The following is a 27,245-nucleotide window of genomic DNA, read 5'->3' as shown; positions in this document are numbered from 1 at the left end:
TATTGTTTAATTTGCATACAAACTCTGACAATTTTGCTGCTCACAATAACAATACTAATGCACTAATGCATGTCATACCAGGGTAATCGTCTACGTCAATATACAGAAGCACAACCCTACAATTGTAATATTTCGTTTAATAATATTAGGCTGTCAGAAAAGTCCTGCGGTATTTTTTTTTGAATTTTCATTTGTTCATAAAATTAGTTACAATCATCTGTTTTAAGTCAAATATGCACCGTTTTGTTCGATGACTTGTTCCCAACGAGATGCCAACTTCATAATACCCCTGTTATAGAAGCTCGCTTCCTTATTGGCAAAAAACTCGGATAGCCAATTTTCACAGGCCTCTTTTGTGGCTAACTTCTGACTACCTAGCTCGTTCGCCATGGACAAAAACAGGTGGTAGTCACTTGGTGCAAGGTCCGGACTATACGGCGGATGCAAAAGAACCTCCCATCCGAGCTCCCGGAGCTTCTGGCGCGTCACCAAAGAAGTGTGTGGCCTGGCGTTGTCCTGATGGAAGACAATGCGGCTTCTTCTTCATGAGTGCTACCTTCAAGCGGTCCAGTTGTTGGCAGTACAGGTCCGAATTGAGCGTTTGGCCATAGGGAAGCAGCTCATAATAGATTATTCCTTGACAATCCCACCAAACACACAGCAGAACCTTCCTGGCCGTTAATGAGGGCTTGGCCACCGTCTGAGCCGCTTCAGCGGGCTTCGACCACGACCGTTTGCTCTTCACGTTGTCGTAAGTGACCCACTTTTCATCGCCAGTCACCATCCGCTTCAGAAACGGGTCGATTTTGTTGCGATTCAGCAGCGATTCACATGCGTCGATACGGTCAAAGATGTTTTTTTGGGTCAACGTGTGTGGTACCCATACATCGAGCTTCTTTTTGAATCCAAGCTTCTTCAAATGGTTAATAACGGTTTGATGACTTATCCCCAGCTCTTGGCCGATGCTACGGCTGCTACTATGCCGGTCTTTCTCGGCTAATTCAGCGATTTTGTCGCAATTTTCGACGACAGGCCTTCCGGAGCGTGGCGCATCTTCGACGACCTCTACACCAGAACGAAAACGTTGAAACCATCGTTGTGCGGTGGAAATGGAAACTGTATCGGGTCCATAAACTGCACAAATTTTATTGGCAGCTTGAGATGCATTTTTGCCTTTGTCATAGTAGTACTGTAAAATATGTCGGATTTTCTCTTTATTTTGCTCCATATTTGCGACACTATAACTCACGAACGACTTAACCAAACAAAACACTGTCAAGGACTATATTATAGCGCGTAAAAATACCTTTCCAACAAGCTATAGTATAACTCGATACAATGAATACAACTGGAACTACGCGCTTACACCGACACCTCGCGGAAATACCGCAGGACTTTTTTGACAGCCTAATATAATATTGTCGCATTATGACGTGTGATCCCGCGCTTAGTTATGATTGTTTATAAAACAATAATCAAAACTCACGAGAGAAAACCCGCTCAGAGTGAACGACTGTAAAAATTACATAAGTGATCAACATCGAGAATAGCAATTTTTGAGTGTCGGGAATCCTCGGGATTGTCCTTGAAAATTTCATTCCACAGATCTTTCGGTTTTTTTCGGAAGTCATTCTTTTTCTTTCGGTTTTATCTTTCTTAGATTTTTTTTTCTGTGTACATTGGTTTTAATCTTACTACCTGACAAATACCAGCGGCTCATACGGTCACTGAACTGGAAGAAGAAACATCTTTGCTCTCATGGAAGATAATCCCTATGTTGAAAAATCTCTGAAAAGTTTGGTGGAGGTTTATTTTGTTTTTTTTTGAGTAATATTGCTCAATCTGTATGATTCCAGAAAAATGATTTCATGTGTCCCACCACAGAACAAGTTAAACAATTGAAAGCGACAAATATTCGAGCTGGTCTTATAGAAGTAAGACAGAGGGTATTTCAATGCCTTTTTGGACCGTCTTAAAACGAGGATCTAGCAAAGTAGATATCACAAATGTTTCCACCGAATGAATATCTTTGAATTCTCGTTCTTGTTGCACCAGAAAATTGATTCAAATAGATTCAATGGTGCAACAAGAACTATAATTCAAAACCCCCATATACCCCATGAGGGTATATAGTAAAATATAATCTTTTGAAAACGTTCTTTGTTATGACAGACCATGTCCCACTGTTGATTCATGTGAACTTTGGCAAAACTCAGACGTCTTTCGATGTGAGATGGTGTAAGATTGGGAGCTTTGACCTTTTTAGCCTTCTTTATGTAAGGATTTTTTACAAAAATTTGACGAATTGTCTCCCGTGAAACATTTAAATTCGAAGATCACTTCATTTGTATAAGCGATTTCGAAGTATTCGAAGCTGTTCTAACTATTTCCCGCTTATCCCGGTTAGAGAGCTTCGATTTACGTGGAGCTCTCTTTTTTTTACCGTATCCTTGAGGATTCGTCAAATAATTGAGAACTACTTGATGGGATCGTCCAATCCGACAAGCAATTTCTCTGATTCCAACATTTTCTTGGTGGAATGCATCGATTTGTCCTTTTTTCTCTATCCGTGAGCACTTTTTCCTGATTTACTAATCAAACTAACAAAAAACAACGGAAAACGTACCTGGTCTTACAGAAACTTGACACTTGAAATATACAAAAACATTTGTTTACGCTCAACGCTTGTACACACACATATGAAACTCATGCAGTGATGATTGTTACCAATGCAAATACACTAGAATATAAATTGAAGCGTTGTGAAGTTGAGACTGAAAACATAAACCCACCAACTGCTGTACATGCAATTTCAACGCCATTAGTGTTTGAGCATGGGTCTAGTAATTTGTGGGAGTACCATAATGAAATCCGTTTGTTTTTGTACTTATTTTTTGTACTCAAGAATCTAATCCCTCTAGAGTTATCACCGGTGAATTTTGGAATTTCCTACTTTCCTAGAAGATTGTAACACTAGACATAAATCATTTGACTATTTGGAATTCGATCAAAAACGTGAATCCTACATTATATCCGATGTGAACTTTTTCTAAAGATCGCCCGACCCTATGATGGTCGAATAGATACCACTTTTTTGCCAACATATTAAAACATCGACCTGCTTTTTTTTTATATCTGTATTATAGTGACTTTCAACTCATTTGGCTGGTTCGTCACTTTTACTTCCATTTTTGGAAGAATGTCGGGAGTGAGAATTGAACTCGTGACCTTTAGCGTGAGAGGCATGGATGTTACCACTACGCCAGATCGCCTCCACGACCTTGGAGCTTGCAGCGGTGCTTGATCCTTGTTATGATTGTATTTGTGATGTTTTGAAGTAAACAGGAAATGAAAGAAACACCATAAATCACACATCATAATTTTGTTTAATATTTATGCAATTGTCATAAAACTGTACGATTGCCTAGGCTGTTTTGAGATAGTGAGCAGGAATATTTGCGACATCATTTGCATAAGCAGAGTTAGCTCCGACAATTTTATTAGTTCTAGCCAGGGTCCAACGTTTCTGAAAATGAAAACTGAAAATCGACTCTCCTCTCAGTCGTTTCGCTCCGACTAGGACTACTTCGGCATTCACCATCAACATGACTTGAATTAATTAGAAATGAATTGACGAGCGTTATGAACGAGGTAGACTAATGAACTATTCTAGCAAATGATTATTTTAATTGGCTTGACGAATGAATACAAATTTGCCTCTTCATTCGTCAGCCACCATTACTAGTCCACCCTAACATATACCCGTTGTCCTCGTACACACTTATTCAAACGTCCATATAAAGTGAAATGAAAACTCGATTTCTGGTGCAAGAAAAAAAGTTACACTATTTATGGACGGATCCATTGTTTACCCACCGTGAACTGAAACATCGATACATGCATACGTGATACATGAGAGAGAGAAACGGATTCAGTTTGGGGGGAGTCACTTCAATATGCAATGAAGTCCATTTGACTTGAAAGAATGAAATGAGATAGTCGAGTCGTAGAGGGAGATAGCAACTAAACGTCCGAATGACTGTTGAGTCATGTTGACGGAGGAAGAAGCTGGAGGAAGCAAAAACTCATTTCCATTTGAATGCAAAGGCGAATTTCTTTATAGTCCCCTGACTATCCTCAGTTGAATATGACTTTTCCGATCCCTGGTTCTGGCAATAGGTCTTTATCAATTGGCTTCTGAAATCAAATTAACCGTTTGACCGTGCGGAGCAAACTTTGTGAGCATATGCCAAAAATGCGGATGAGTATATTTGAAAATAATACTAAAGAACGCAGATAACTGATTAGGTCACAAAAGTTGTATTAATAAAAGAAACACACATAAAAAGTGGATTTTATAAAATTTATTAACATTATCTTCCTTATTTGTATGTATATTATATTTTTAAAATAATGAGAATATTGTATTTATACAATTTCATTCGAAATTATAGTTGCTTCACAAAGCGCGTGAATTCCTCTTTTACAAATGACCCCAAAAGGCGAAATTCTACATCAAGAAGTGCCAAGTCAAAAATATCAATATCAAACAAGAAGAGCGCTATCGCGCTCTCCGCACTTTTGGCATATAACAAGAGGAGAGGTATTCAAAGGGTTAAAGAATAAATATTATATTAGAACAAGTATAAATTAGAACTGTTCATACTTATACAATTTGATTCTCGATCATTTCTTTGTTGTGTTTCGAATGACAGCTCAGAGAGAATTGCAAAAAGCAACGGCTACTATGATGTAGTTTCGCTCAGTACATGAAGCATTTGTAGTGTTCGGTTGATGATAGGTCGATATCTCGTTCATCGATGTTATTGTGGGTGACATGTCCGATTTCCTCTGCATCAACTCTCTTTTGTGGTCATAACTTAGCTGCAAACACATTCACAGCCGTATTTGACAATGTGAAAAAAAGGACCTTCATCTATCGGTGTCCATATCAAACTCAAATTGGAACGTTTTTGCAGCAGAGTTGTTGAAGATGATGATGATAATCCCACCTCAATCCCCTTTAAATATAACATTAAATTTTAATAGTTTACATGAAAACCCAGTATGCAAAATAAAACGGACTGGTTCTGTTGCAGACATAAATTAACTATCATAAGAACATCAAGAAACAGGCACAAACTGAAAAAATGATCCCAAGGCATGTCAAGCAAATTTCCAACCCGGGAAGAGACTTACTCTGAGTACAGTACAGAAAAACCTCGATATAACGCTGCAGGAAAGAGCTGCTACTCTCGCTGGATCATCGCTTAGGATGTCTCGTACACTCCCACTGGTTCCATTGAAATTTCGCAGTTCATCATATTTCAGGAAACCACACTGGGAAGGCTCGGAAGTTGTTGCTGATACTATACTCTGCGAGAACAGTTGGAAACCTCCAGTCGTTCGCCTCAAACCAGGCTTGTTCTACCCGCAGCTGGTGTTGATGGTTGTCTGTTCAAAAATTAACTGAACTTTCAAATTTCAAACGGAAATTATAAAGTTGCGACTTTTTGAACATATTTCGTCCATCCCTGCGTAATGCGGAGACAAAGGCACTGAATTCACTAAAGTTTCATGAGGCGTGTTTTGGCAGCTAAGTGAAAACAAAATTACTCCACCACTGGGAGAATAGTTGTTCGATACAACTTTATGAGATCTTCTGAATGGGTTCCTACCCAGGTGCCGATAATCGTAAATAATTGGAAAAAATCATTATCGACATTTATTATTATTTAGATACCTGCTATTGGCTCCCCAAAGCCATTTGGAATCGAACCAGATACTTGAATTACATTGAATGATTGATCAGTTTGGTCAATATCTGAAGCTTAGGTATTGCTGGTGTATGCATCATAGAAAAGATTTGTTTCTCCGCAAAGAATCCAAACCCTAAGCGAATGTTTATACCCTCTTAAAGCCAAAAAGAAGAAGAAGAAAATGTGTATCGATGAGATAGGAATACTCTTACGCCTAATTGGCTATTGTGTAATATACAACATGAGAAAAATGTACACGATAAATTCGGCACTGTAACTGCTGAATTCCTAGATGAGCCTAATAATGAAAAAAATAAACAGATGAGATAAAAAAAATCTTTTAACGGACATTCGTGATGATAAAATTATTCCTCCCACGAGCGATAAGCCATTACGCTTCGTATATTACTAACCTGTCCATATTACCCGCATCGAAAAAAAAAGTTGTACTTTTCGGTCTGTTTTAATTTCAGTAAAAAACATTGAAATCCATTTTTTTTTTTTGTAAAACATTTGACCGATTAGGTCGAATAACAGTATAAAGAATTGCAAAAAACCGCATAAAAGTTTTGGGAAACATGAGTTTCCAAAGATATAATTGAAGTTCTTAACATGTCCGTATTACCCCCACGTCCTCTACAACAATTCACTCAACTCACGAGCGATCGATTCGCGACGCGGTTGTCCTGGTGACGCGATGATGTAAACAATAGAACTCATCCCAACAACAGATGCAACAGAATGTGTTTCTACACACTCTTAACGAAATTCAGTGACCTTTCGGAAAAAAAACCCATTATAGTAGCATTTTTCGTGTGTCTCAGGGGAGTTTGCCCATGAAGGCCTTTGTTGTCCGCTGTCCATTTTTTGCTCTGCTGGTTGGGATCAGCTGTGATGAGGGAATTTTTCCCACAGTTTAGTACTTAGGGCAGTCAAGCTAGTTTCGAACAAATATTTTCACTATTTCGAACACTTCATGGTGATACAATGGTTCAAGTTTCAAGACCAATTGCTTACTAGACGACATCCTTGCATTCAGTGTGACTCACAGCGTCCACTCGACAGTCGCAAATTCATCACACCTTTCTACGCTGACCATGTCTCGTTCATACCCATCTATGATAAATTGAATTGTTGTGTAAACGCTGGATACTCGCCACAGTCGTGGCAGACTGCAAATACTTGTCCCGATAACACGGGTACTTGACCTAACTTATCGAATCATAATAAAACTTCAATGTTATTAATCACTAGTAAAACGATTGAAGTAAACACCATATTTCAATCATGTAGCCTTGTTTAATGAACCTCATGGTTGGTGGAAACCGTCATGCCAAGCACGTCAATCACGTGAAGCTAGAGAAGTGAATCTATCTGAGGTCTACCCCAAATGGTGGACCTGGAACAAGCTGCCTCCAATAATCAAAAACTCGATCTACTGACAATGCTCGTAAGATTGATCTTTAGAACGAACGAATCTTTATTTGAATATTAACTCCAGGTCATATTTACCAGATCCATGACAACATCCTCGGAGACATCTTTAACGAGTTCTTCGTCTCAGAAAACTCGTAAAAATTCGTTGAGACTGTTATGCTATCCACACAACAATGAAATGTTTTCATCGTCAAACAGCTCCCGGAAGTTGCAAGTGTGTATTGAGTGTATGATACTCAACCCGCCGATTCGGCACTCGCATCGCAATACTTGGCGTTGGCTTTGATCCAAGCCCAAACCTCCCCGAACAGCGGCACCGCTTTGAGTGGTTATTCTGGATGCGCTCCAACTAAAACCAAACACGTGTTAATTAATACACGCGGCGGTCGCTTCTCTCCAACTACTAAATCCACTCACGTTCAAGGTCATCTCTACCTGAGCGACATTGGCTACGACCAACAAAACTTTGATTGATTAACCTTCCCATCCTGTGCCCGCGGCTGGCTAACCACTTCCTCTTTATTTTCGTTTGATAACGGAACGCGGTAATAAACATCACACGCCGTTGTTGTGATTGAAATTTGATGTTACGGCTGGTGGTTACGGGAAGATAAGTGATATCATCAAGGGAATGAGGGGGGAGACAGGAAATCGCTCCAGATAGAAACACACAGTTCACCGAACAGTGTGTACTGTTATCGGAGAACAGAAACACCGCAAAATCCCCCCACTTGATCCACCTTTCTCTGTAATGGAGAAAAATGATACTTCGAACTTCGATGTACGCACAAAGTTACCTGCTGACAACTGTCAACACTCGAACTACTCGTCGACATGCATTGTTGCGCATCCCTCTGGTCGTAGGCAGTGCAAGCTGCGCTTGCAGGGCGCAAACCTCGATGTAATCATCCATAATTCACCTATCAGCTGCTAAACAATCAAGGGAAATGACACACCCTTATGGTGACATTAAGCATGCGAAAATTGTTCATTAATTATCGTTTTCCCCTATACTGTACAAGCTCGGTGACTTGGTAGCAGAAATCACGAGAGATCTGCCAATTTTTAATTGCTTTGTCTCGAGGGAAAACGCTACCCGTACCTGCCGAAATGGGGATATTGTACTTTATCTGTTCGAGATCGACGTTAATGTGCTGGTTCCTCACAGTACTTGCATATGACACTGAACTTACACCTTGCCGCTTTCACGGATGAGCCGCCGAGTTTGTGCAAATGGTTCCCGGCCTTAGACCATTCAGGTCATCTTTGACAATGCTAATGCTTCACCGTGTGAGAAGATCACATCGGTCCTTCGGTTCATTGCCGATGTATGTACTGTACGCCAGCTAATTACCGCTTAATTCTGCGAGAAATTATTATGCATAAATCACACGCTTGCCCAGAATGGGCAACAAATTTACAAAAAAACATTTCTCATGCACTTGACTAATTTGGATAATTCTAATGGTTGTTTTTGCTTTTTTTCTTTCGACCATGTACACTTGCAGGTGATGGAAACGATAAACTGTCCGTTCTACCAGCTTCGACAACCGGCTCATTAAGCTCAATCATAACGACGTCCGTGGCATCCTCCGAACCAGATCGTGGTGATCATCGTGACGGTGGCGTTGGCGGTGGTGGTGATGATGACGACAACAATGTAGTATCGACCACGGGCGGCAAGTGTGTCGGCGATGGCGACGGCCATGGCGGCCCGGGCGGCGGAATCAAGCAGGAAAAGTGGTGGCAAACGACACTCCAGGTGTCGATCCCGTTCTTCATTGCCGGCATCGGCACCATCGGTGCCGGCATTATTCTCGGCCGCGTGGAGGTGAGTCTTGAGACTGTGGAGTGGTTGAGGTTTTTTTTCCGGTGTTTGGTAAATGTTATATATGCGAATGTGATAAGAAACAATTGGCCGTGTAGTGAATTATTTATTTTTAAACTCGATGGAATTCAGAAAAGTTTCGAGCTTGTTTTGATATTGTGGATAAACGGAAGCACTTCTGAAAGTGATATACATTTCAATATTAATATGAACTAATTGAACTTCAAATCTTTTCCAATACTTGACCAAAAATGTGCTTGACACTTGATCTAAAATTACAACAAACTGTGGGACACCTCTCGACATTTAGTTTGACATACACTCTATCCATCTTCTATTAGGTAACCCTGAATACAGTACACATTTGATAAGAGTTTTGGATCTATGTTTGGTACATTATGTAGCATTTATTAAACATCAATTCAGTTTGAAAGAATCGTACAATGTCTTTTGAGATTCTAAAAGGAGTGATTGGGCCGCGGTGGTTTAATTCTTAAAATGTAAGAGTTGAACTACAACCAGAATAAATTTGAACTCAATATCTCAAAAAAACTGTGTTTTTTTCTTTAAAAAAGTTGACCAGACCTTAATGAAAGGCCCGTTATTATATAATGTTATTTATGTTCGCATCATAAACAGCGAACACCGTTATTATATAATGTTATTTATGTTCGCATCATAAACAGCGAACACAGATCATAAACAGCGAACAAAGAAGGACTCAAATGGCTGAAGAAGTATGCGCCGTTTTGTTCGCCTTAAGATAGCAACTCCATTATCCACCCTTATAAAACCCCCCCCCCCTCCTTATTTGCAAAAAACTCAGACAGCCAGTTTTCGCAAGCCAAGCAACTTAGTATCACCAAGAGCGTTTTGCATGGACCGGAAGAGATGATAATCACTTGGAGCCAGGTCCGGGCTATACGGTGGGTGCAATAGGACATCCCATCCGAGCTCCCGTAGCTTCTGGCGGGTTATCAAAGATGTGTGAGGCCGAGCGTTGTCCTGGTGGAAAACAACACCATTCCTATTGATCATTTCTGGCCGCTTCTGGTCAATCGCCTGTTTCAAACGGTCAAGCTGCTCATAGTAGAGAACCGAGTTGAGGGTCTGGCCATAGTTGAGCAGCTCATAGTGGATGATTCCCTTCCAATCCCACCAAACCCACAGCAATGCCTCCCTGGCCGTCAATCCGGGCGTGGCGATGGTTTGAGCCGGCTCACCGCTCTTTGACCACGACTTTTTTCGCTTTAGGTTGTCGTACGTGATCCATTTTTCACCACCAGTCACCATCTTCTTCAAAAATGGATCGAGTTCGTTCCGTTTCAGCAGTGCAGCAGGCCAATCGAGCGAGTGCTCACATGCCGGTCTACTTGGATGATTTCAACGATTTTATCGGTTTCCACGTCTTTAATTAGCCGTATAGTATGACCCGATGCGATAAGTACAACACAAGATATGTTTTAGTGTTGCCATATATTGACAATATACGACACTTCTTTTTCCCCAACCCAATATATTAGGCTGTCAAAAAAATCCTGCGGTATTTCTGCGAGGTGTCGTTGTAAGCGCGTAGTTCTAGTTGTATTCATTGTATCGAGTCATACTATAGCTTGTTGGAAAGATATTTTTGCGCGCTATAATATAGTCCTTGACAGTGTTTTGTTTGGTTGGTCGTTCGTGAGTTCTAGTGTCGCAAATATGGAGCAAAATAAAGAGAAAATCCGACATATTTTACAGTACTACTATGACAAAAGCAAAGATGCATCTCAAGCTGCCAATAAAATTTGTGCAGTTTATGGACCCGATACAGTTTCCATTTCCACCGCACAACGATGGTTTCAACGTTTTCATTCTGGTGTAGAGGTCGTCGAAGATGCGCCACGCTCCGGAAGGCCTGTCGTCGAAAATTGCGACAAAATCGCTGAATTAGTCGAGAAAGACCGGCATAGTAGCAGCCGTAGCATCGGCCAAGAGCTGGGGATAAGTCATCAAACCGTTATTAACCATTTGAAGAAGCTTGGATTCACAAAGAAGCTCGATGTATGGGTGCCACACACGTTGACGCAAAAAACATCTTTGACCGTATCGACGCATGTGAATCGCTGCTGAATCGCAACAAAATCGACCCGTTTTTGAAGCGGATGGTGACTGGCGATGAAAAGTGGGTCACTTACGACAACGTGAAGCGCAAACGGTCGTGGTCGAAGCCCGCTGAAGCGCCTCAGACGGTGGCCAAGCCCTCATAAACGGCCAGGAAGGTTATGCTGTGTGTTTGGTGGGATTGTCAAGGAATAATCTATTATGAGCTGCTTCCCTATGGCCAAATGCTCAATTCGGACCTGTACTGCCAACAACTGAACCGCTTGAAGGTAGCACTCATGAAGAAGAGGCCATCTTTGATAAACAGAAGCCGCATTGTCTTCCATCAGGACAACGCCAGGCCACACACTTCTTTGGTGACGCGCCAGAAACTCCGGGAGCTCGGATGGGAGGTTCTTTTGTATCCGCCGTATAGTCCGGACCTTGCACCAAGTGACTACCACCTGTTTTTGTCCATGGCGAACGAGCTAGGTAGTCAGAAGTTAGCCACAAAAGAGGCCTGTGAAAATTGGCTATCCGAGTTTTTTGCCAATAAGGAAGCGAGCTTCTATAACAGGAGTATTATGAAGTTGGCATCTCGTTGGGAACAAGTCATCGAACATAACGGCGCATATTTGACTTAAAACAGATGATTGTAACTAATTTTATGAACAAATGAAAATTCCAAAAAAATACCGCAGGACTTTTTTGACAGCCTAATATATGGTGCTTCCCAACTAGCATATACATTAGGGTGCCAATGAAAATGGTTATCTCTAATTTCAAAAAGTTACCTCATAAAAAATGTTCACCACTTCGAAAAAATACCCTATGCCGAATTTCAGCTTAATCGGACTTAGGGGAGAGTGGCGCAAAGCGGTCAATGTTCGAGTTTTTTGAAAATCCAAAAATCACCCAAGGGGGAAAAAAGGAAATCGGGGTTTTCGAAAAAAAAAATTTGATGCCAAATAAATTTATATTGCGAGATCTAGTGTCATCTTGAAAATTTTTTTTTGTTCAAAATCGGCATTCTGGGACTGGGATGCCAAATGTCTTAAAATTGCATTACTCGTCGGAGGTGATTTTTCGATTTTCAAAAAAGTCAAACTTTTACCGCTTCGCGCCACTCTCCCTTAATTCCGGTTGAGCTGAAATTCGGCATAGGGTGTTTTATCGAGGCGGTGAACATTTTGTATAGGCTAACTTTTTGGAAATTTGCTCTTGCATCCATGGTTAGCAAGTTTGCGGCGTACGTTTCTGGACGATATCGCCAACGAGAGGTTTTCCTGAATGACTTCGACTGATACTTTTGAAGATTTCTTCACTTTCCGGACGATTCGTTGATCCGTCCGGCTATCGGTCTTCCGACGACTTCAGGATCTGCAAACGAACAAGCGAACCGTAAGTTTTGTGCTTGTGCACAATTTCACGGACTCCCCGGCTTATTCCGAACTTCTCTGCAATCTTCCGTTGTGAAATCTGCTGCAAATGATCCTGAACAACAAGATTTCGGACTTACATGCTGATTTTCTTTACACCCATTTTGATTTTGTTGAAAACTCTTTGTGTAGACAACAATCGACTTTTATGTGCCAACGTAAACAACACTTTGTTTATATCGCGTCAACTGAATTAGAGGTGTGCAAATCAGCTCATCATGATGAACAGCTCTGATCATATCAGCTCATCTAAATAAGCTGTTCTTTATGAACAGCTCTTCAGCTCAGTTGTCAGTGCCGACTTTCAATTTGGGTCCCAAACTCGATAGCCACGAAGCCAGTTTGAAAATGTTAAAATTCAAATGAAATTTTTCACACCATATTATTAATTACTTGAAACACGTATTCCAGACTATTATTTACAACAGACTCGGCGAGTACAACATTTCCGACATTTTTACTGAGGCTTTACATTACAATGGAAAGTTTTCTTCAAAAAAAAAAAAATCTTATGAGATTTTTGCACCGCCTGCAAACAAAGTGTTTTTCATTGAAATAGAATACTCATTTGATACACAGAAGTTAATTTTCATTAATAATTTGAATTTTAAAAACGTGTTCATTCTGCCTGAGAGCCAATTATTATTTTTGGCGCCCCCTAAACTGGTAAACAAAGCTCAATGCCGTCAACGCCAATATAACAGTTGAAAAGACGAGGGACAAATGAAACTAAACTGATGTCTTAACACGAAGAGCGAGAGACGGTCAGTTCATTTGAATCTTACAGCTCACACACTCTCTTCAATTCTACAGCTCTTTTCTCTCCTTCATCATCATCAAAGTGAGCTGAAGAGCTGTTTGATTTTTTTTGCGAGCTGTTCCGCGTCAACTCACTTCAAAGAGTCGATTCTTCGGAACAGCTCATGAGCGGATGGCACATCTCTAAACTGAATCACTGAAAAGTTGTAAATAATATCGCACAGCCATAGCTGTCATAACACGTGGAAACGAGGGGTTACTTAAAGGATTTGGATGATTTTAACATTGTTTTCTGGGGGTGGGCTTTCAATTTTGTCATCGCATATTTGCACACTTTAAAGAAGTAATGTAAGGAAGTAAACACAATTTAACAAAAATGGAAAAATTTGTTAATAACTTGAAAGAGTATTAGTTAGTATATAATTCTATTAAATTATGGTAGTAGTTTTTGATAAAATAGTCCAGACATTGAGAAAAGGTTTTAATCCTTTCACGCTCAAGGAAAATATTCTTCCCTTCCACAAAAATCGTTACGGATTGTTTAATTATCATTGAATCGATATTTTTTCCTGAAGGTCAAAATAAAACGTATGTCCAAGGCAGCAAATTTGCAGCAAATGGGTGTCTCACTTAACATCGAACACATAATAATTGTATTGTGCTTCACAAGTAAACGAAATTGTTTCGTAAAATTCCATAACTAGTTATTTATTTTACTTTTCTGTTAATTTTTGTTATGTTTTTTTTATATTACAAAGCAATACATAAAATACCGATATAACAAACCTAACCCCTCGTTTATTTACCCTTTTGTTCCATATGGAAAAATATTGAAATTATAGTCGGCCGGAACGTGAATCGAACCCGAACCCCCGACATGATAATATGGGACCCTAACCACTCGGCCACGGGAGCATTGTAGAACATATGAGAATAATTTTTTCCAACTTTCCCTCAATTTTTTCGAAAAATTCCCACGACGTACGCGAGAAAAAATCCTTATTTTATATACAATATATGCTTGTATCTTACTACATTTTTACATATATTCCCAAATTTTTTTTTGAATGATTCTTTCTACACAATGCTCAAATGCACTTTTTATGTGCATCCAGCTGTTAAACTTGTAAACGCATATCAGTCCACTGTTACCAAAATATCCACATTGTTTCGATTAAGAAATTATGTGATTACGTGGAATATATTATTGTCCTATGGTTCCACATGTTATTCGAAATTAAATCACAACTCGATTCAACGAGAGCCGTTATCGGATTCGGAATCGAATGACGCAGTTTGTGGAGTGTGAAGAAAAAAAGTTCACCAAGTAATTAGAACGTTACCAGGCGTGCCTATCTTTGTCCCATCGATGACGAACTTACAATAATCCTCAGCCTTAGAGAGACGTCCGATAAAGAAACACTTGACTCGATGTATTTCTCATATTAGCTGAACAGAGCATTCAGTTGACTCAAGGGAATCTTTGTTAGGAGATTTTAGGGTCATCAGACATCATCACTTCACCGGTTACAAAAACCCTTACTGACTATTTTTTTTCCAATGGCATTTATAGGGACGCAGTGCACTCGATGTAGAGTTTGCATTTATCTCCTTCATAACGTCGGTAGGCAATCACAACCCAGGAGTTTGACTAACCTTTGACGATGCTAATTTTTCTAACAAATCTGATTGTATCTTCTATTAAAAAACTCACTGAATCCAACGCTAATCTCCCAAAGACTAACCGATTGATTATTTTACCCCAATCTAATCATTGCGATGCATTACTAACAATTCTAAATTTAGTATATCATATCAGTAGGAATTAGCTTAAAAACTGAACCACCAATTTGCATTCTTCTAACGATAACGTTTTCTCTTTTCACCCCGAACCCCCACCAGCACTGGAAAGTCTTCGCCCACGTGTCGGAGCTGTTCATCCTCGTTCCAGCCCTGCTCGGCCTTAAGGGCAACCTGGACATGTGTCTCGCGTCCCGACTGTCCACCCAGGCGAATCTCGGCAATATGACCAGCGCACGGGAGATCACGCACATGATCGTCGGCAATATCGCGCTGGTACAGGTGCAGGCCACCGTCGCAGCCTTCATCGTGTCGATCTTTGCCGTGGGGGTGGGCGCTGCCCTCAACGGACGGTTCCTGTTTGACCACGCGATGCTGCTGACCGCGTCGAGCATGTTCACCGCGACGTCGTCGTGCTTCGTACTAGGTAAGAGCAGAAGGGATTCACGGGTAAACGTCGTAAATACACCGATTTTGAACATTTGCACATTTGCTTAGGGGTTTGGGATGGTGGCGCGCACCATTGGAACTGGAAGTGTGAAATGCAAACGCAAACAGACAAGTCGTGATAAGTGTTGTTAAATTTTATATGACCGGCGGAGAATTCTGTGAAAGTGGAAAAGAGGATACAGTGGGCTATAAAATGGGACAATATAAGACGCAATAGTTATTAAGATTTTCTCAGAAAATTATCTCATCGTAGCCATGTCTAGGAGAGGTGTAATGTCATCGATATAGAGCTTTGTGAATACTTGCAGTGGAGAACTAGTGGGATTACTAAATCAATGAGTTGCTCATAGTCAATTATACATGACTGCTAACAAATTGGATACATGCATGAAAGCGTGTATAAACTAAACTTATTCAAATTTTGCAAACCTAAATACATTCTCAAAAGTTACCAGAGCTATCGATTGAGTTTGAATAAAAAAAATTGTTATTACTTTTCGAGTTTTTGACGCGTACACAAACGAACAGAACATTTTTGTATATATAGAGATAGAGATAGAGATAGAGATAGAGATAAAGATGAATGAGGGAAATCGATAAATTTTAAATCATCCCGAAACACAACTTCAGTTCACCATTTTGTCAAACACTTGGAAAAAGATTTTTCCATCACATAGAACTCATATTTAATACGGAATGGTCGATTTTCATTAGAAGCTTAATTTCAGAAACCCACAATGGCCATATGAAAGACCATTTTTCTTCTTTTTTCAATTTGTTATGCCGTAACAACATTCTTCGGAGTGAAATGTATATTGTGTCCAACTTTGAGCTCAATCGGTTTCGTATTTTTCAAGTTTTTCCTGCCAAACTTTTTCACTGTTTGGCCGGTGGCACCGACCTCCCGATCAAGCGCACGCAGGGATGTAGCCACTTTTCCCTCAATCTTCCTCTTCAGCATCTTTTGGAGCTTTTTGTCGCTCAGGATCGTAGCTTTTGTTGTCCAATAGTGCCAAGATGTTGTAGATGTCGGAACGGGTGTATCCGGCGTCCACAAAGTGCCCCACGATGTCCGTTTTCGACGGGGCGGAGTACCGTTCTTTGAACGCGCACACTTCTGAACGGAGTAGCTTCACTGTTTTCGCAATCACGATTAGAGTTCGATTGATAGAGCTGTCAAATTTTTTCTGCTAACTCATGGGTTGCTGTGATTGATGTCGCATGGGTAGTTTCGTCAGTGCGTGTAAAGGTAAACCCAAGGCGCGTAGAAGTATATCCTAAGGTGGGCCAACTTGCTAAAACCACTCTTCAGCCATCTTGGAAGTCTACTGTGTTTTGTTTGTAAACAAAACACAATACGCTTGTGCCCAAGCTCGCTCGTGATCAGTCTGTCTCTTTCACACTTCAAGGAAAAAATTCCCCTTCTGCTTTCTTCCGTAATGTTTTCATATACCGCTCCCCTAACCAACTTAGTGACGAAACGGCCTCACCTAGTACCATAGACCCGTCTTGGGTAAACCCATGAAAAATCGGCAATTTTTATCCATTTTTTAATGCAAACGTTATATACCTCTAGGTATTTGGCAACCTTTGACGTGCTCAACGTTCTCGTAATAAGAGTAAATCTTCGCGTTGAAGTCGCCTAGGTGATGTTACCATTCGGAATTTTCTTTACCATTCTGTTCAGTTGACTGTAATAGCTTCCTCCAGCAAATCGCCAGCATCGGTTATCATGTCACACTGAACCATTGTGAGATTTCTAACCCGTGTTCTGAGTCTGGTGACGATTTCTCCTTCCGCGATTGTCGTGATGAGATTCCATCTTGGACTTAGCTAGCGGGAGCCACCGTTCATCCTGAAGATTCGATGCACCGGGATGGGCTAGACGTTTATGATGCCCTTTGTACAGCCTGCTACGCATCCTAGTAGGCCACCTACACTGCTCCTGCTTGTTCGAGGGTGATCATACCTAACCTCCATATCCACAACCCGTGGATCCCTCCAGTGCCATGCAACTGGGTTCCTAGGCGTTGTGTTTCTTCATTGGTGTTGAAGGTTTCTTTCAATTGTGTGTCCACCAGTTTGGGTGCATAACGTGACTGGAAACCCCTCTTATTGCAACGATCAAAAACGCTAGAATGATTTACTACGATCAGCATGCTTTCCAAATGTGGCTACAATCCTCGACCTAATGATAGCTATGTTGTTCTTTCAGAAGACGTCTCAAACTGATGATCGCATTCCCTTTTTTTCTCTATGCAGACTTTGTATTAGTGGCTGTGATTTTATTGTCCCATAAGTTGAAGATGAATCCGGATAATTTGGCAACCCCGCTGGCGGCGTCGATCGGTGATGTGGTATCGATCAGCTTGCTATCCTTCATCGCGTCACTGCTGTTTGAACATATAGGTAATAACATCTTGTGCCGGATGTATGAGAACTATATTCTAAACATCGTTTCTTCTTTTTTTTATGCCCCGCAGACACTCACCTCTGGATAACATTCGTCGTGGTTACCTGTTATTTTATTTTGTTACCATTTTGGGTATTTTTAGTGATTAGAAATAAGTACACCCGACCCGTATTGACAACCGGATGGGTTCCCGTACTGTCGGCGCTCTTCATCAGTGGGTAAGTTTGGTTCTGTTCGGCGTCCCGGCACCAAGTACTAACGGCGTTGTTCTCTTTCCTTCGATTGTCCAGATTGGGAGGCCTTGTCTTGGATACCGCCGTCGGCATCTTCAACGGTTTCGTTGTGTTCCAGCCAATTATCAATGGTATCGGTGGTAATCTAGTGTCGGTACAGGCGAGCAAAATCTCCACCATGCTCCACCAGAGCTCGATCATTGGAATCATTCCGCCACACGCCAAGATCTTCGAAATGCCCTGGAAGGCGTTGTTCAAAGGCGGTAAGTGATGGAATGTCATTTTGACACCAATCGTTGAACTGATTATGGTTTTCCTTCGTTGCAGTACCCTATGCTAAAACCGCTAGGATTCTGATCCTCATGTCAATTCCCGGACAAGTGCTATTCATCTACGTCGCAGATTACATACACATGTCCGAATCAACTATTGGTGCTCCCTTCATATTTTCATACTTACTCGTCAGTTTGGTTCAGGTTGGTATTAATATTTGTTCTGGTAAATTTTAGGATTCTTAATGAAAATCGCTCACGTCACAGGTCATGCTGCTCCTGTACATCGCCCACGTCATAATCCACGCGATGTGGAAGTGGAAAATCGATCCGGACAACTCGGCCATCCCCTATTTGACGGCGCTGGGCGATCTGCTGGGTTCAAGCTTCCTGGCGTTGGCGTTCCTGTTTCTGCAGGGCGTCGGTCATCCTTATGGGGAACATCCGGAGGAAATCCACGATGGCAGCACGACGACTATATCTTTCGATCTGGCGGACAACGATTTGAGTAATAGTTTCGGTATTTAAAAAACTACCCCCGTTAGATCTAGATGGACCAAACAAACCAACCCCCTTTAATATGTACTAACACAAAGTATGTGAGACAAGCAGTAAACCATCCTCGCGTTTCCCTGTCCGCCCAATTAGTGTCCTCAGTTCCTGTCCCCCGTCGGAAAAAAAACCCACTAATTGCTCTGTATTTATGCTTACTTTTTAATAACAGTATTGAAACTCTTATTTTTTATACGTAAGTTTAGTTGTATGTTCCGTTTATTTTTTTACAAGCTTATAGTTACGCCGGACATTAGTTTACAACGGTCTTACCAAATTTCCTTAGGAAGCAACGCAACACTGAAACACCCAAAACGCAGAGCAAGTTCTTTCCCACAGGTTTGCAGGCTAATAAATTCCGAAAGGCGCTCTCTGTGTAGTTATATTCGCTTGTATCAAAAGCCTTGTGCGCGGGAAAATAGTTTTACGTAGATCGTCTTACAAGTATGTATGTTTCTGCTTTACGAGTACGGATTTAGTTTTCAATCGGTTGCTTTTTAATCGAAGAAATATTGCTCATGGAACGAAAATTGCTGCACTGTGAAGTGTTACGCGTGAACACTTATGAAATGTGATTGATTTATTGTAATGCGAAGGCATGATTTGCAAAAACAAATATCATTACCAACGTTAGTCTAATTGAACGAAACAGAGAAACAAAGCAAAAAAAAACTACCAACAATGAGGCATCGTTACAAATTAAGATAATTTGAGGTTAAGTCAGTTTTCATTTAGCATTTAAGGTAAAGTCAATTGTAAATAGAAGAATCACTACCGCAAGCAGAACAGAAAAAAAAATTAGATACAATAAGTTCCCACTGGCATGGGCAAGAAAAACAACTTAAATAGTTTCATTGTCTTGTTTTGGTCGCATTGGGTACGAGAATTAGGTTATTTTCGAATGGTTGTAAATATTTAGACAATTGTTTCTTAATTTTACTAAGAAAACGACGCCACCATTATCATTTCTTTTAGGTCATACAGTAAAATTAAAATAGAAAACGATTATTGCAAATAAAGCTACCCGCATGATATGCTTTCGATTCCTACTATTTTACTCCAGTGTTTTCCCTCTTAACCCTAAATTAATCTTTTGTGTTATATCTTCCAAACTTTAAAGTAAACAACTTTTTCTCTACTTTATCATCCTCTATATTCCTTTTTTTCCACAGCTCCACAGTTGGCCTAAACTTTATCTTTATTTGTTCAAACCCATGTAGTTCTGGTTTCTGCTACTATCAACCGAGCGCACGCACACACTCTCCGCAAAAAAAAATCTGATATTTGAGATCAGTGACGTTTGAGAAGATCACGTGTTTTATGAAAAAATAAAGATTACATTTTAAAAATTATAAGTTTCTTAAGTTTTAGCCCTTTTGTGTTCAAATCCGTGAATGAAAAGCTTTAGCCTATGATATAATCGTATGTATCTACATGGAAATGAGGTTATTAAAATTGGTAGCACTCAGATTGTATTTTGTTCTTAAAAGACAACTCAAAAAAAAAACATTTTCTCTAGTCCATAGCTGAGACATGACAATAGTGGGGTCGATTCCGGACCAGTTTTCTGCCAAACTCGGACCAGCTGCTGATTGGTCAATTGTAAAGGGTTGCCAATAATATTTGAAAATACACCTCTACACAAATGGCTCACGAACGAACTGTCGAATTACAGTGAAAGTGCCTACTCAGTTTTTTGGTAACTGTAACCACATCGTAATCTAGGTCATGCGGAGTCAATCAAATATATTTTTCAGGTGCATTTTGCTTGTAAAAAAAATAACTTTGTTCCGCATGTTATCAGATATTTCTCCTATGAAAGAAGCAAACGTTTTCATGACCTGGGCTCTGTTATTTACCTTCTTGATCGAACTAGAATTTCACTCAAGAAAGTTTATCTTTCTGCAGAAATCTTTGTGACAATCAATTCCTACTACATGCAGCAGAGATACGAAGATTTCGAATTCAGGGGATGTCTATTCGAAATATTCAAACTTTGCCAGTTTTAGTAGTTAGACCTTGAAGCGTTTTTTAAATAGTTGATACAGCACAGATTGAACAAGGAAGAACTTTAGAAAATGTAGAAAATGAGAAAAACAAAGCATGACATCCGAAATATGTCCATTTAAGTATTATGCATTGATCCTGATATTTATTTTTTTAATGAACTCGAATGAAATAAATGTTATAATTTGTGCAATTTAGTTTAGTTGTTTTAATGAATCAGAATCATAAAAACCTAACATTTGGTGAGGAGTAAATTTAAAGAATAACTGAGTTCAGATAAGTTTAGGAGTCAATAATACCGTAAATCGGGGGCAAATTGATCACAATTTTCAGAATAAATGTAAATATTTTCGAAATGCATTTTTTTTTCATTCATACCCAGTTTTTTTTCAAAACCAGTACTGGTAGGTAGAGTCACGAAACGCTATGAAATGTTTCGTTGAAAGCTTTCCTTAAACGATAGTTTGGATATTTTTTAGCGGGCAAATTTCAAAACATAGCTTTGGGGCGAAATTGATCATTCTATTTTTTTCATTATTTTTCAGGGTAATATGCACGAAAATACATATAAATTCAGTGCTTTCTTTACTTACGGTCATACAAAGGATGATTCAATGGTTTGAGGATACAAAATCTGATTGAATCCACCTAAGTATGGTCATGCTTCAAGTTTGATCTGCAGGTTATCCAGAGACCGTCCGGGTAATCCAAAAACCCTTGTAATGATCACCAATGAGCTAGTTTTGACAAACAATGAAGCTTAATATGTCGCAATGTGTCGCATGATGAGGTTTGGCTCTGACCATGAAGTGGTCACTTCCCTCGGAATTCTGATCCGAAATATATACGGGTAACGTCAATTGGATTATATATGCTTGAATGCATTTTTCCCCCTGTTGGGTGTAAACCACTGCGTCCATTATTTTGAACTATTGTGGTATATCCCTTTTTTATACTATACTTCAAGCTTATCTACTACTTATTGATGAAGGAGTAGACTGAAAGCTATAGCGTGATAGGTGCCAGTCAAGAATAATCTGTTTGATAAAATTTATAATCCTGATCGGCGGCGCAGACCAAATTTCCTTGGGCTCCAGAATAGCTTTATCAAGATGTTGAAGTCTGCGTCTAGTTAGAGCTCTGCAGTTACAGAGCAAATGATCCGAGGTTTCGCTTTCGGCATTACAAAAGCGACATATATCATCTTGTACTAAACCTATGTTCTTAAGATGGTATTTACTCGGGCAGTGTCCTGTTACAAGACCAGTGAATGTTCTTAAGTCTTTCTTATTAAGGCTTAGCAGCTGTTGAGTAATTTTAATACTCGGCGTAATAAATTTTTTCGCCTGTTTAAGTTTGCCATCCAATTGGCTGTTACTTCCCGGTCTTCCCATTTTCCCAGCTCACTTTTCAACACACAGTCGGAGAGTCCACAGAATGGTTCTGGACCAGTGAATGGTGAGTTTGAGCCGTTCCTGGCAAGTTCATCTGCTCGCTCGTTGCCCTCTATACTGCAATGGCCAGGAATCCAGTACAATTGTACCGAACTTATCTGACTTAATTGCCGTAAAAGGGAAATGCATTCCCAGACAATTTTTGAAGAGCTCTTGAAGGCGTTTAGAGCTTTAAGTGCCGCTTGACTGTCAGAAAATATGCAGATGTTAGCATGTCTATACTTTCTTTTGAGGCAGACATTTAGACATTCTATTATTGCTGGTCCAATGGGTAAAAGATTCAAGATGCTCAAGTGACCAGTTTTGTCCCAGTCTAGTATATTTTTTTGAATGCATTACAACAAGTTATTTTTGAAAAATCGTGAAATTTGATACCCTATATGATGGGTTTTATGTAGTATTGGATATAGTTTTGGATAAACCGATGAAACTTTCAAATGAAACTTGCCACGTCCAGTTCGGACAACCGTTTTCAAGAAAACTGAATCGTAACATTGGTTGTGTGGTTGAGAAAAAAAAGTTGTCCTGCATTGTGCTTTTCGTAATTTTTTATTCGCTCGTTTCATGTTTAGTATATGTTTAGCGTCTATTAATATCGTTTTAATGTGTTGAAAATATGTTTCTTTACAATGCTCAAAAAATGCAAACGAAAATGCTGTGTAGAAAAAGTAAAATTTTTATGCAATTTAACAAGCGATTCGATAAGTGGTGGTGGCTCCACTTAATAAAATGATGCCTTCGAAAATTTAGTTTGGTTTCATTGAAAAGTTTGATCAATTTGCCCTCGAATGATGATACTGAAATTTCAGTGTCTGACAAAATGTCAGTTGGGTCCTTATGATTTTGAACACTAAACGCTTAATTGATGAAAAAATAGTTCGTTCATTTTTATGAATTCGATTATTTTTGCCATTAATATCAATACTTCTTCTATGTAGTGGATTATTAAAAGAGATTTAACACTTCATTTCCCCTTCCGATTATTATATATCTTTTGACATTTCTTTTCGATTATTTTTGACAACCGATTTGAATCTAGCCGCATGATTAGGGATACTATCTAATCTGAGTTGAAAATCAGAACATGTGTCATTGCTACTGTTATGACTGAATCATTGTCATTCTTTGATATATAATATATAAATACAGCCATTCCATGACAAACCGATACAGTGGTTCTCAGATTTTCGTCAAAAGTGGTAATTTTGTTCTTTATCACAAAACATTAGATCCGTATATTTTTGTTGTTCCATTAAGGTGCCCATTTCCATTTAAGGGAGGTCCGAAAAACCACCTTTTTCCACCTTTTCTCAAAAGTGACCTTTTTCAAAAATTCATAACTTTTGAACCACTGATCCTATTTAGATGATCGACGTATCAAATTAAAGCTAATGAGTTAACCTTCAAAATATTGAACTAGAGGGCTAGAACAAATTCAACATGTTTTAAGCCATCGTTCAATATTCTTAAGTGACTAGACTGGACCTATGCGACTAGAATACAATCTTCCCGCAAGTATGATATTTTTTCAAAAAAGCTTAGCTTATTGGTTTCAATTTAATATGTCGATCATTTGAATCGGATCAGTGGTTAAAATGTTATGATTTTTTGCAAAAAGTCAATTTTGGATAAAGGGGGAAAATGATTTTTCGAACCACCTTTGAAAAATCATATCTCAAAAAACGAAAAAAACAGCATCTCTGATATCGAGGTGTGTTATATAAAAAATCATCAGCTTTCCATAAAAAACTATTTAAAAATATAGCGCCCTCTATCTTCAACCGAGAAAACTATGAAAAACTAACTCAATCAATAATTACAAAAACGAAAATCCAAATTTTTTGCTAAAGCAATATTTTTTCAAAGAAAACTAACTCATGGGCTTCAATTTGATATGTCGATCATAGCCGATTCCAGTAGTTCAAAAGATATGATTTTTTTTTTGTAGTGGATAAAATGGGGAAAAATGGTTATTGCAAACATTGATTAACTTTGAAAAATAAAAACAAAACAAAAATAGCACCTCTGATATCGAGATATGTTATGGAAAAAATCCTCAGCTTTCAAGAAAACAATGTAAAAAATATATAGTGCCCTCTATTCCAAAGCCATGAAAACAATTAAAAACGACTACAATCAATAATAAAGAAAATAAAATCCATTTTTTTGCATGTCCAACATTCTTTTAAAAAAGCTAGCTCATTGGCTTCAATTTGATATGTCGATCATCTAAATAGGGTCAATGGTTCAAAAGCTATGAATTTTTGAAAAAAGTCATTTTTGGGAAAAAGTGGAAAGAAATATTTATCGGACCACCCTAAAATGGACATGGTCACCCTAATAAAAAAAAATAGAAAATACGGGTCTAATGTTTTGCGATAAAGGACAAAATTACCACTTTTGACGGAAATCTGTGAACCACTATATCGGTTTGGCATGGAATGGCTGAATATATAAATACACATTGCATTTTGAGTGACCAAAACCTCAAAATTGATTTATTTAACATACTTCTCGGATGGATCATGCAGTGAAAATACTCCGGGAATGATGGTTTCTGTATTTGTACAAGCACAGAAGATTTTTTGACGGATTCCGAGTCATCAAACATCATACGTAGTATTACCGAAGTACATCTTAAAATCAGGACATGTCCTGCTAAATCACGACAGAGGGAGTTCTCGAGATTTTCACGCAGGATGTTGCAGTACGACTCTCATGTCGTCATGACACCATCAATCTTCGCCAAGCTGCCCACCTCACCCCATGAAAAGCACCCCCACACCATCACATCACGTTGCCTCCTCCGTGCTTGACCATCCCTTGGATGTGATGCTCCCGGAGCCCTTCACTCGACTTGCGCCATACACGAACTCACCTTTTTCAATAGGAAAGCTCGAATTTGGATTCGTCTACCACAGCACTGTTTTCCAGTACTCCGGCAGCCTTGCTGCCTTGCTGATGTCGTACTTCTTGGCAACCGCCCGGTGCGATTCACCGTTCTCAACACTTCGAACCACCAATTTTCGGATGCACAGAGGAATCGTTTTTGAAATAACTGTGTTCTCCATTTTTCTCGACTGCACCAATTGCGAACACGCGTACAAATGCTCCAGAGTCAAGCTAGTTATTTCGAAAACATCAAAGCATAAACAATCGATGGGTCTCACGATGTAAGCTTATCGAAAATATATCGATTTTCGCAGTGGGCACTTTATTTTGTCACTGTTTTTTTTTGGAATAAAAACTGTTTTTTCTCTATAAACTTTTATTTATCAGTGCATTAGACTTAAAAATAACATAATAAATGTGTTTTTAAGAATGATTACAATGTGTTTGAACCAGAAAAATGAATGAAATGAAACAATTAAATTGAATGGGTACTTAATTTTGCCAGTCAATGTAATTCGAGAGTTTATTCGTGAGCACATTGTGCAGAGCTGTATTTACAAATATTATACCGTGTTCCAATCGTTGGTAGGGATGTGTATTGCATTTGACATTCATCTTACATACGATTGGTAATATGTACAGAAGCTAAGTACATTCTACTAATGTTTGCATTATGGTATTAAGAATTTTTTCACCAAGGATTTTCCTGGGTGTGGCAACCTTTTAGAATTGACCAATCAGCAGCCAGTTCGAATTTGACAAAAAAAACTGGTCCGACCCCACTGTTCTTATGTCACGTCTCAAGTCCATAGTAGCAAAGAAAAAACAGAGGAAAACAAAGTGTAATCGGTCTCCGACAAGCCTATCTAATTCGAGAAGGGCGCAACCATTTCGAGATTAGAACAAAACTCGGCAGTATTAATCAAATAAAACAATTGTACTCTGCCCGGAAGAGGGTTCATCTACAAGACAGAGAACCGCTATTGATAATAGAATTAGAATAAACATACACACCCACTAATCCTCTTATCAGTGTTTGACAGCGAGGGGCTCCTTAGCGTATTCAATCACCACGGGGAAGAATTTCTCCGCAGAATCAACCGACGAACGGACAAAATGCTTATTTCAATTCAATGTAAAAGAGACTCTTAGTGCCTCAAGTTGCTATGCCATACAGACAAAAGAAACGATCAAAACAAATCACACTGTCTCACAACACATGCACACAATCCCCCAAATTTAAAAGAATCCTTCGAGTGCGAGCAGCCCCCCGTTTTTGGCTTCGGAAGTGGAAAAGTATTTTAGGAATCACACATATGAGACAATAAGCAAAAACAAAACAACAATATTGATTCGCAGTTATTCAAGAAAATAGTCGTTCTCAAACACTTCAAAACAACCATGTCAGCCGAGAGAGGAGGAGCAAAAAAAAAGGAAGAAACCTGCTGGAAAAAGTTAAACTAACAGTAAAAGAATGTGATACTAACTAATGCAAACTGAAAAGACGGAACATAACATAGGAGAAAAACACTTTAAAAAGCTATTACCTAGTAGCTATTACCGAATGTGTAGTCCTCGATGGATGGATATCAGGAATGAGACAAAAAAAACATAGGCAAACTAAGCAGTAAGGAATGGAAACAGTTATATTTTCAGGGTACATTTAAGCCTAGCGAAATAAAATAAGGAAGAAAAGATTAGATTGAAAATGAATTACACACACACTGCTTAAGCAGTTGGAATAGAAACTTGTTGGAATAGAAAAAAGGTACGTTGAGCAACGGAATCGAAGGTGGTAATTTCATCCAGTAAAAAAGAATTGCACATTGAAGTCGGAGAAAATGTAACATACAAGAGAGGATCTTAAC

The 27,245-nt window shown here is 39.3% G+C and overlaps 1 protein-coding gene across 10 annotated transcripts in view; it reads left to right on the top strand.

The window, feature by feature from the left end:
- Nucleotides 1–21,277, top strand: part of LOC129775768 (solute carrier family 41 member 1) — a 125,955-nt gene extending 104,678 nt beyond the window's left edge. For 9 of the 10 annotated variants that reach the window (XM_055781271.1, XM_055782091.1, XM_055782887.1 and 6 more), the window contains 8 exons: nt 8,705–9,027; nt 14,878–14,928; nt 15,207–15,531; nt 17,817–17,963; nt 18,038–18,185; nt 18,258–18,463; nt 18,528–18,676; nt 18,740–21,277. In XM_055781271.1, coding sequence (XP_055637246.1) covers nt 8,705–9,027; nt 14,878–14,928; nt 15,207–15,531; nt 17,817–17,963; nt 18,038–18,185; nt 18,258–18,463; nt 18,528–18,676; nt 18,740–19,000 — 1,610 coding nt within the window. In that variant the 3' untranslated portion in view covers nt 19,001–21,277. The remainder of the gene's footprint in view (nt 1–8,704; nt 9,028–14,877; nt 14,929–15,206; nt 15,532–17,816; nt 17,964–18,037; nt 18,186–18,257; nt 18,464–18,527; nt 18,677–18,739) is intronic. The other variant, XM_055786802.1, reaches the window with a different exon arrangement.
- Nucleotides 21,278–27,245: the final 5,968 nt, after the last annotated feature.

Source organism: Toxorhynchites rutilus, chromosome 1 (assembly GCF_029784135.1).
Source record: "Toxorhynchites rutilus septentrionalis strain SRP chromosome 1, ASM2978413v1, whole genome shotgun sequence".
Taxonomy (NCBI): domain Eukaryota; kingdom Metazoa; phylum Arthropoda; class Insecta; order Diptera; family Culicidae; genus Toxorhynchites; species Toxorhynchites rutilus.
This window is presented reverse-complemented; position numbering and strand designations above follow the sequence as displayed.